The sequence below is a fragment of the Balaenoptera borealis genome, assembly GCF_965194805.1.
Source record: "Balaenoptera borealis genome assembly, chromosome: 15".
NCBI lineage: Eukaryota > Metazoa > Chordata > Mammalia > Artiodactyla > Balaenopteridae > Balaenoptera > Balaenoptera borealis.
The window spans coordinates 84,945,163-84,956,272 of record NC_138871.1 but is presented as its reverse complement, the minus strand read 5'-3'; the positions used below and the strand labels follow the sequence as shown (position 1 = coordinate 84,956,272).

General features: G+C 45.9%; 1 protein-coding gene and 1 long non-coding RNA gene across 3 annotated transcripts; one reads left to right on the top strand and one right to left on the bottom strand.

Annotated features, from left to right (window-relative positions):
• Positions 1-260: 260 nt before the first annotated feature.
• Positions 261-2,940, bottom strand: LOC309612283. The gene is made up of 2 exons (XR_014235081.1): positions 2,841-2,940; positions 261-2,247 (listed from the first exon to the last, which is right to left on the bottom strand). It is a non-coding gene; the product is annotated as an uncharacterized lncRNA (long non-coding RNA).
• A 146-nt stretch (positions 2,941-3,086) lies between these two features.
• Positions 3,087-10,761, top strand: RRM2 (ribonucleotide reductase regulatory subunit M2). 2 transcript variants are annotated; one of them, XM_082357791.1, is made up of 10 exons: positions 3,087-3,449; positions 3,535-3,609; positions 3,968-4,111; positions 4,401-4,517; positions 4,989-5,122; positions 6,762-6,856; positions 6,972-7,105; positions 8,320-8,424; positions 8,509-8,622; positions 8,701-10,761. In XM_082357791.1, exons 1-10 carry the CDS (start codon positions 3,222-3,224, stop codon positions 8,851-8,853), a joined length of 1,299 nt encoding a protein of 432 aa, XP_082213917.1. In that variant the 5' UTR covers positions 3,087-3,221; the 3' UTR covers positions 8,854-10,761. The 2 variants fall into 2 exon arrangements, with proteins under 2 accessions (XP_082213917.1, XP_082213916.1); XM_082357790.1 differs by having other exon boundaries at positions 3,965-4,111.
• Positions 10,762-11,110: the final 349 nt, after the last annotated feature.

Genomic DNA, 11,110 nt, shown 5'->3' with positions numbered 1-11,110 from the left:
AAAGAATGCCCCAAGGCAAATAAAACTCTGTGATAAATTCAAGAACTGTATTAAAAAAATGAGACTAAAAAGACACAATAACCAAATGTAATGCATGCGTTTAATAGGATCCTGCATCAAAAATGAACAAACCAAATTAAAAGACATATTTGAAATGACTGGAGAAATTTGTTTATGGACTAGATATAGGTGATATTAGAGACATAATGTTAGTTTTCTTAGGTCTGAATATGGTACTGTGGTTATGTTAGAGAATGTCCTTATTTTTAGGAGCTACTTGTGCAATACACTGCAATATCTTGGGGTGAAGTGTCATATCTACAACCCACGTTCAAATGATCCAGAAAAGGGCTTCCCTGGTGGCGCAGTGGTTAAGAATCCGCCTGCCAATGCAGGCGACATGAGTTCGAGCTCTGGGCCGGGAAGATCCCACATGCCACGGAGCAACTGAGCCCGTGCGTCACAAGTACTGAGCCCGCGATCTAGAGCCCGTGCTCTGCAACAAGAGAAGCCACCGCAATGAGAAGCCCCCATGCAGCAACGAAGACCCAACGCAACCAAAAATAAAAAATAAATAAATCAAATAAATTTATTAAAAAAAAAAAAGATCCAGAAAAAACAAAAGCCTCACACACCGTAAAGAGGGATAAAGCCAATATGGCAGAAGGGAAACAACCGTTGAACCCTAGGTGGTGGGTGAACACTGTAGACTTCTTTCTATTTTTCTGTATGCTGAAAATATTCTTAATAAAACGTTAGGAGAGAAAAGTTCCAGCTGCGCAATGTAAGGAGCTGTGTGACCTTGGGCACCCTCCTGGCCTCTCATGCCTTAGTCTCATCTAAAGAACAGAGCTAAAAACACCTACTTCACACTGTCGTCTGGATTAAAAGCGTAAATCACCTGGTCCAGTGGTCCAGGTGCCCAGTGGCTGTGGAGTTATCGTCATTAGTATTATTGTGACAGTCCCCAGCACGGTGTCAGGTATACAGAGGGATGAGTGGCTTTGGGAAAATCACTTGAGCTCCCCGGGCCTCAGTGACGCCGCCCCGTAGAGGTCACCGCACCCCTCCGCGCGAGATGGTAAAAGTGCAACTGCTGGGGGCGTGGCGGCCGGAGCGCGGGCTGCGGAAGCGGGGGCGGAGCTTCTGGTGGCCCGGCGTGGGATCCCACAGCCTTGAAGAGCGCAGCCTCTCGGAAGTTGGGGGCGGAGTCTCTGTCTCGCGGACCAGTAGCGGAGTAGCTGTCAAAACGCACCCCGAAGGGAAAAGGAGAAGATCGCAGGTGGATCCCAGGGCTTCGCGCTAGGCCGCTGCGGGCAGCGTCCTCTCTCCCCCGGACTGGGCCGCCTGGTCCGCCGGGGCCCTTTGCGTCTCCGGTACCCAGGCAAAGAGAGGGGGAACTGCAGACCAGAACCCCGACCCGGCTGTCTCCTCCCGGCGTGACCGCTCGGCAGAGCCACGTAGACTTCTGCTCCTGCTTCCTCCTTTGTAAAGTGAGAGCAGTAAAAACCCGATGTAGGGGGAGGACGGGACATGCCCGAATGACTCAGAGGTGGGAGGCGGTGAGGGAGAGGATGGCGGCTTTTCCCCCTTGCCTTGTGGCAGTTCAACCGAAAGTGAAGTAATAGCTTCTGGCTGGCTCACAGAGTTACACTTTACAGTTCCTGTACATACAGAATATAGCAGGAGCTGGAAAGTACATGATGCCTGGGACAGCAACCCAAAGGAGTACGTCGGGTATTGATTACCCGAAATTGGATGTTAATTAGGTATTAGCGGATACCAAGGAATCACTGTTAGTTTTGTTAGTTTTATGGCTGATAAAGCCATTATCACGTCTTCAATAAAAGTATCCATTTTCTGGAGGTGCATGCTGAAGGGGAAATTGACAATGTCTGCTAGTTGCTTTAAAACAAATGACGGTAGACCAAAGTTTTAGTTGTTGCTTTGTCTAAGAGATGTGATGGTCATTGATCTTTCTTCTGAGGCTAGAGAATACGTTAAACACAGTACTTTAAGAGAAACAGACCTCTGTGGGGAGGGTATCTTCTCTACCCCCACCTCTTTAAAGTATTATATCTAGAAAAGACATTGTAAAAAGGCCAGTCTCACTCAGAGACAGCCCTGACTGTGTACAGCTGTTGGAGCTTTTCCTGGTGAATCATTTTTTTCCTGGATCTTAACACTTCTTTCTCCTCGATCATTTTTGGCGTTTTGCCAGATGCAGAGTAGAAGTCTCTGGCAAATCTGAAAGACCGTACGAAGTGAAATGAGAACTGTTACTAAGTTCGTGTCTCCACCCTCACCCGAATGGAGGTTTTCAACCCCCCCCTTTAGGCTCTTTGATGCCCAATAAGCAGTAAATGAATTCCTAGTTCTTCAATCATTCTCTGAACTTTTTCTCAGGAATTTTTGCTCAGTTTGCAATTTTTAAAACAGTGTTGACATAGAGGACAGGGGTCCGACAGCAGACACGATTTCAGGGGGAAACTGCACCAAAGGCCCTCTCTCTGTTATTAACTTGAAAGTTTGCAAAGGACTTCGCATTTTACGTGAATTATCTCATTTAATCCTTTCATTTTATTAGTAATCCCACAGGTCAGGTATGGCTACGAGGCCCATTTTACCGACGAGGGCACCAAATCTTTGTCAGATGACGTGTCCTAGTGACTCAGCAGCCCGCGCCCCTAACCGTTTGACAGTACGGTCACCACCGACCACCCCACACATTTGCCCGACCTCAGGGACCCTGCTTGCACCCCCGCCCAGGTACACGTATCTAAATCGCCGCAGCCACGTTCCCTCGCAGCCAGGGGCTTTGTACAGGCATTTGCACCGACCTCATTTGCAAAACCATTTACCCGGAACCGCGAAACGGGTTCAAGAGACGTTTTCAGAGAGGTGGGGCTCGGCGGGGTGGGGAATCCTCTCCCGCTCTCCGGCGGGCGGGCTCCAATCGCGTTGCTTCATTCAATCCCAAACCTTTCCGGTACGAGCGAGTGCCCGCGCGCGCCAGGGTCACCGGAGCGCGCAGGGCCTGCAGCCTTTGTCCGATGGGGCTCTCAGGGATATGGGCGGTGGCGCCCCCAGCGCAGCCTGCGGCCCACAGAGGCTCGGGAGGGGTAGGTCCCGAGGGTCCCAGGAGAGCAGGGCCGACCGGCGTTCGCGGGCGGCGCCGGAATCTGCTACGGGAGGCGTGACCAGCGGCCGGCATCCATCCAATGGGGAAGCGGCCACGCCCACTGCGCACGCCTATGCGGGATGGTTTAAATTCCCGGCGCCGCCGTGAGGGGCCTTCCCGGACCTGCGCGCAACCCCACCTCGCCGAGCCGTACGCAGCCATGCTCTCCGTCCGCGTCCCGCTCGCCACCATCGCTGACCCGCAGCAGCAGCATCCCCTCCAGCTCTCGCCTATGAAGGGGCTCAGCCTGGCGGACAAGGAGAACACTGTGAGCGCGCAGGGGCGAGGGGCGGGGCAGGGCGGCGGGGTCCTGTAGGGCGCGGGCAGGCCTCTCACCACGCGTCTCCCTGCAGCCCCCGTCCCTCAGCGGGACCCGCGTACTGGCCAGCAAGACCGCGAGGAGGATCTTCCAGGAGCCCGCCGAGCCGGTGAGTAGGCGGGCTGGGGGCGCCCGGCGAGGGGGCGCTGCAGGAAGGCGGTGCAGGAGGAGCCGGCTCTTGGCGCCAAAGCCGCATTGTCTCCTCTCAAACCCTACCCCCTCCCAGGCCCGCGCTCCTTTCCCGCCAAAGCCTCTTCCCGGTCCTTTACTACTTTACACATCTGGACCTTTTCCTATTATGTCTCTACTAGAGTCCTGCTCTGTTACGTACAGAACCCGTGTGTGACAACCGACATACATTAAACCGCATGAAATTCCCGATAATTGGACATACTTTGCTTAAAAAAAAATGACAATTTCGTGGTTCGCCCTATACTTAACATTTTCCTTCCTTTCTCCCCCAGCAGAACCCTAAGCTATCTGCCCCCAGTGTGGAGGAGGAACCACTTCTGAAAGAAAACCCCCGCCGCTTTGTCATCTTTCCTATCGAATACCATGATATTTGGCAGATGTATAAGAAAGCTGAGGCTTCCTTTTGGACAGCTGAGGAGGTAATCGGATTCAGGAACTAGGAGACTTAAAAGACAGTTGGAAGCATTGCCCCTAACTCTAGAGGAAGACCCTTGCAGTGCCGGTTATAACTTGTTTGAAATGTGCTTTGCTTTCCTCGTGTTCCTCTTGGGAATGCTTGCCCACAGAGGGAGGATATTAGTTGTTCTCACTGGCAAAGTGCATGAGGGGTATATTAATCAAGCGATACTAGTAGACTTAAAGTTGAAGAGTTACGCATATGTGTGAGGTCCTGCACGTTTGAACCCCTTGTGAACTTCTGTACTCCAGGTGGACCTTTCCAAGGACATTCAGCACTGGGAAGCCCTGAAGCCCGAGGAGAGATATTTCATTTCGCATGTTCTGGCTTTCTTTGCAGCAAGTGATGGCATAGTAAATGAAAATTTGGTGAGTTTCCAAAAAGAAAGTCTACTCTTATGCATTTCAAGACTTAAGAGAACTAATAATTTTCTTTTTTCGTCTTTTAAATTTTTCCACACTGAACGTGTATATATCTGTAAGCTAGTATTTATATTCCACGGCATTTCCTGTCCTATAATATACTTTGCAGTTATTTCTTCCTTATGGTATTTTTTCCCCCAACTGTAGAGAAGCTCAAAGACAATGTTAAGTGGTAGTAATAGATCTACAACACTGGTAGCTATCTATTTGCTCTCCTTTTTGTGGCTTTGCTGTTTTAATAATTTGGTTGCCTGTATGTCTTGTTGAGTGCATCCTCCTTGCAATGAATTAAAAAGAATGAATTGCTATTTCTACCTTATGATGATACAAAAGAGGAAGTGTGACGCAGCCAGTGTTCATTGACTGAGTTGCTGCTGGTAGATTTTCCTTAAACTGACCTTTGTGTTTTACCACTAGGTGGAGCGGTTTAGCCAAGAAGTTCAGATTACGGAAGCCCGTTGTTTCTATGGCTTCCAAATTGCCATGGAAAACATCCATTCTGAAATGTATAGTCTCCTCATTGACACTTACATTAAAGATTCCAAAGAAAGGTGAGTATTTGGGTGGTGATATGCCAACATATTTAGGATTACCAATTGTTACTTTTTGAAATCGTATAGGGATAGAAGAATGACTCTAAAATGACCAAGTCAAAGAAATTCCTAGCACCCATGGTCCTGTCTGCTCCGAAGAAGAGGCCTGAATTCACTTTACTAGCCAATCACTTAAAAACAAAGTTATGAGGTTACTCCATTTTATAGAGGTGGAAATATACTGCTGAATGTCCAACCTAATGCCTTCTGAAAAAACATCCCTAGAGGCTGTGTCTGATGCCCTAAAACCTAGGTCTGATAGTTTTCACGTCTGGCAAATCTGTCAACCTACAACTTGAGCCTGGGGCAGGGTGGAGAGGGCAGAGGATGCAAAGTAGAACATAAAACCTGCCTCTTAAGGGGCTGTAACATAACATAGAAAATAAGACCTAGGAGTATAAGTAGAGGAATTACATAATAGTGCAGAGGCAGCCGTGAACCATGAGATTAATTTAGGCACACAGCTGTTTGCCTGAAATGATAGTTTATACTGGAGGATAATAGAGGAGAACTATAGGTAGCCTCGGGCCTATTTTACATGTTCAAGGTTGACTGGAAAGGAGGGGAGAGTTAGAAATGGGCGTTTGAGTAGACTAGATACTAAGGTCAGCTTCAGGACAAGAGCCTGTGTAGAACAGAAGTGGTGAAGCTGAAGAGTAGCCTCTTGTAGATGACTTGGAAGAAAGTGAAGAGGGAAAATGAGTAGTGACTTGAAAGCCTAGCAGGACTGAGGAGACTCATTGGGGGTAAAAAGATTTGAACATGTTTGTAGACAGAAATGAAAAAAGAAAGTAAAGGTAGGGGCATGATTGGGATACATTATCGGAACGGGTAGGATCAGGAAGGCCTGGTGGTTGAGTTTTGAAAGCTAGGGAGAGGCAAGACCCAGGTTGACATGGAAAGAGAATGAAAGGAACCCAATGGCCTGATGACCTTGGCTTCAGAAAACAAGGTCATCTGGGAAGGAAGAGACTGGGCTGGGGAAATCTGTAGACTCCCAAGGTGGGGATGGGGAGGGAGAGAGTAATAAGGAAGACCCAGGTAAGTGTAGGGCCAATTGATTTGCTTTTCTGACCTGGGATCCACATTGTAACATAGAATTATAGCTGGAAGCAATCTCAGGTTGTTTAGTTTATTGGCTTTAATTGCTTTATTATATACTTGTGGCATTTGGGGCCCAAATAATTGGCACAATGATAAGAGTGTGGGCACCTATTTAGGGAGATAATGGTCAGCATAGCTTAAACAGTCCTAGCAGTTAAGATTTTATAGTTCTTCGAAGTTAAAGGTAGGGCCTGTGAACCTTGTCATGACCTGGACTTGAAATAATTAAGCCAATAAAATGCTCTTGGTGTAATGGACTGAGTTTTCATGTTACTAGATCTTGGGGCTCAGTGTGAATGAATGGATACCTAAATTTGCATTAACATAAACTAAATGAATGTTGAAATTTTTGAAAACACTGGAGGAAAAAGCAAACAAGTAAAGAGAAAACATTTCAGTTTGAATCCCAAATTGGCCTTGGTCCCAATGCTCTTAGCCAGAAGCTTAGGATAGGAGGTCTCTGCCGGAATTGCTGATGTCTGTGTGCCTACAGGGAATTTCTCTTCAACGCTATTGAGACAATGCCTTGTGTAAAGAAGAAGGCAGATTGGGCCTTGTGCTGGATCGGGGACAAAGAGGCGACGTATGGTAAGGATGCCTTGGCCCTACTTACCCCTGAGCTTCGTTTTCTAAGTGATGTTACTGGTTTGTTGCTATGAACACAAACAGAAACTCACTAGAAATATTTTGGCGTTAACTCTAGGAGAACGTGTCGTAGCCTTTGCCGCAGTGGAAGGAATCTTCTTTTCTGGTTCTTTTGCATCGATATTCTGGCTCAAAAAACGAGGTCTGATGCCCGGCCTCACATTTTCCAATGAACTTATTAGCAGAGACGAGGTGAGTCTAGTTCAGATAACAGGCTGACCTGCACCCCAAACACCTACAGCCCTGTGTTCACTGGAAGGAACCCAAGATGTCAGATTGCCTTAAATGCACATTTAACAAGTGGCTTCAACCATATATATACTTGGCAGAGAATGAAATACTTTAGATAATTTGCTGAAATTACTTTACGCATATTCTCAGTATACATAGGTATTGCTCTATAGGTTATGGGATTTTTTTTTAGGGGAAGTTTTATTATTTCTACCTGGTCTTCTGTGTGATCCTATTGTACTTCAAAGTTAGTTGGTGAGCATCTCAATGAATCTATTCTGGTCCAGTATATGTCTTTGAATGCACTTGGGTTAAAGTGCAGAGGGAAAAGTGAAGGTGCCCAGATGTTCTAGTGTAAGTCCCACCAGCATTGGGATTTTTTTTTTTTTTAATTTAATTTATTTTTTGGCTGCATTGGGTCTTCGTTGCTGCGCGCGGGCTTTCTCTAGTTGAGGCGAGCGGGGGCTACTCTTCGTTGCGGTGCGCGGGCTTCTCATTGCGGTGGCTTCTCTTGTTGCAGAGCACGGGCTCTAGGCGCACGGGCTTCAGTAGTGTGGCACGCGGGCTTCGGTAATTGTGGCTCGCGGGCTGTAGAGCACAGGCTCAGTAGTTGTGGCGCACGGGCTTAGCTGCTCCGCGGTGTGTGGGATCTTCCCAGACCAGGGCTCGAACCCGCGTCCCCTGCATTGGCAGGTGGATTCTTAACCACTGCGCCACCAGGGAAGCCCAGCATTGGGGTTTAATGCACTAAGACTTGCAGACTTGATTCACTCGAAATTGCATTCCCGATTTCCCAGACATTAGGTTTTAAATCTAAAAACTAACTAGCCTAGTCAGAGTTTTCCTGCTGGGAGTAGTGGCAACAGTAGAGCTCAGGGCTGTAGAAAGAATGCTCTGAGTGCAAGTTCTGCCCAGTCCTTTGCCACCACACAGAGCAGCGAGGACCAGACCTGGCCTGCTGTCCTCTAGGGGGCAGCCCTAAGGCCCCTGGGTGGGACCGAGCCTGCCTAGGTGACACAGCAGCTGAGTCATCTTCCCTTCCACAGTTAAAATGCTCTTAGTCCGGCCACGCAAGATGTATAAGGAGAATACAGACCAGCATAAAGCAGTTTCCTATTCCACGTTAATGCTAGAAGTCTGCCGGTTTGATAGTGACATTAAACCTTTTCTTCTAGGGTTTACACTGTGACTTTGCCTGCCTGATGTTCAAACACCTGCTACACAAACCTTCGGAGCAGAGAGTCAAAGAAATAATCGTCAATGCAGTTAGGATAGAACAGGTGGGTGACGTGTGGAGGCCTCGTGCTTGCTAGAGGACCTCTTGATGCTTCTGTTTTATTGAGAAGCTGTGTTCTGGTCCCTAGGAGTTCCTCACGGAGGCCCTGCCAGTGAAGCTCATTGGGATGAATTGCACTTTGATGAAGCAGTACATCGAATTCGTGGCAGACAGACTTATGCTGGAGCTGGGTTTTAGCAAGGTAAAGTATTGTGGGTAGCCCTCTGGTTCCTTCTGAAACTGGTGCTCTGTATTTATATTTTGCTGTGAACCTTTTCAGGTTTTCAGAGTAGAAAATCCATTTGACTTTATGGAGAATATTTCACTGGAAGGGAAGACTAACTTCTTTGAGAAGAGAGTAGGCGAGTATCAGAGGATGGGAGTGATGTCCAGTCCGACAGAGAATGCCTTTACCTTGGATGCTGACTTCTAAGTGAACTGAAGATGTGCTCTTATTTTGCTGATTTTTCTTTTTTTCCTTCTCATCAAAAGAGAAAAAAATCAGCTACTTGAACTGTATTAACCAGCTACACCATAAATCGCCCATAATGTTCATTAATGGTATGTTTAAAACTGTGTAGCTACCTCAAAATCAATCCTGTTAATGCTAGTGGGGTCACCTAGATTGAAAGCGTAGACAGAAGCTACTGGGATTCTTACGAAAGATCTTGTCCATGTTTGGCGTTTGCAAGCAGGCTGGCTGTGCATGACTTCACCCTGGCTCTTAACAGCACCTTCCTTGGCCTCAAAGTGTGGGGAGTCAAGCAAGTTTGATCCAGCAGGATTAAACAGTTACTACCACAAGGCAGTAGGAAGACATCAGACTCACTGCTTCAGATTTTAAAGCAGATTTTAAAGTTTACTTATGATTTGTATATAAAACTGGCACTTTACACACAAATAAACATAGTTTGTACTGTCAGGGTGAAGGCTTGATTTAACCTAAGTTTGTTGGTTTCTACACCAAATACAAGAAGTATTCTGTTTACCACTAACGGGAGCCAATTCAAGATTTACTAGGTGATCAAAGTAGGTTAAGCCTGTGTAAACTAAGGGTGTTATTTTTATTCTTTCTTTTCTTTGATGAATTGAAGAGCTTTTTAACTCAATCCTGTGCACACTTAGGTATCAGTATCAGCCAGGTGGTGCCACATAGAACACAGGTTGGTTTTGGGTTCTGTAGCCCATGTTGAGTATTGCGGGATAAGAGATGTGGAGAAAGGAGACTCTTAACTTAGGTCATTAGGAACTGAAGTGTGATCCGGACTCACTGTGGGTAACCTGGGAGTGCATGAGGGGCGGTATCATTTAATTTCTCAAATTGTATGTCCCCCAACTTCAAGTTAGTATGAAAGATCCTTGAAGAGTCTTCCTAGCTGGGATCCAAGATATTAACTTTGTAAATTGGTTTTCAAATCATCCTTGAATGAAAGGACCCACGTAAGATCTTTCTCCTATTAAGTGGTAAAACCAGGACTGAAACTGCTTCTCCTAAAAGTTGAGTGTTTATTCTGATTTTGTTTAATTTGTGTGTAAGTAGGTACTGTTGACTTAACCATTTGTACTTTTAAGTTAGAAAGTTGTTCTACTATATTTTTTTTATATCATATCTGTAGTTCATACTTTGAAATAATTACCCAGTATTATTTTGCAGTTCATAATTGATTGAGTGGATATTGTTTAGTGCAATTGCTCCTAGAATTTGCCTAAATGTGAACATCAGCTACTGGATTCTTAAACTTCAGCAGAAAGCTAGTGTTATGTGAATAATTAACACATGTTCCACTCAAATATTAATTTCAGAAGAAAGTATAAACTTAATAGATATATTTAATGAGGCTAGTTTGAATCAATCTGCCTTTATGTTCCCTGACCCCTCCAAAAAAGATGTTCCGTGGAAGGTAGTGCATGACACACACCGATCCTTTGGCCATGTTTGTTAACACATTGTGTTGTGTGTTGGCTGACCACTGGCCTGTTCTACTGTCAGTTTTCTTCATTTATTGTATTAATATAAATGGTAAAATAGTCAATTTAAAAATTTCTGTAGTATGGGACCCTCTTCTATCTTTTAAATTATTGTTATAAAGTTAATCTAGATTTTATGGTCCTTACACTTGTGCAACACAAAAATAAACACTTTGCCTGGCGTTGTCAGGTACAGGTGGCACTTGGAAGCAGATTTTAGGATTCTACCTCCCATTAGCTGTGTGATACAAGCACTAACTTCTGCCAACTAAGATTCGGTTTTTTAATCTGTTTAAAGGGAAACAGATTTTGTCTAAAGCATTTGAAAGTCCTAATATCGAGTACTGCACAAGTGTCAGTGATTTAAATAAAACCGTTCTCATGTCAGTTCCTTGATGAAATTTGCATTTCAATTCCGGAAGAAAGAAACAGGAAGTTTTCATAAATACTGAATAGGAGTTCATTTGCTTTTAGCAGTTCTGGGGAGGGGGCTTTCCTCATGCCTGTCCTGGCCCAAGGTAGGTGGGAAACAGGTTCGCGTCAAAGATGATGCCCCAGAGCATTTGCCACACACTGACCTAGAGGGGCTCGGGTTGGTCCCTCTTGTCTATAAGTGCCCTTTCCTGGGGCGATCCCACCCACCTTCACCTGTCCATTCCCCAATTAGCAAATTATTCATTGTGTGTCATCACTTGGGACGTGCAGTTATTCACCGAGTGAAC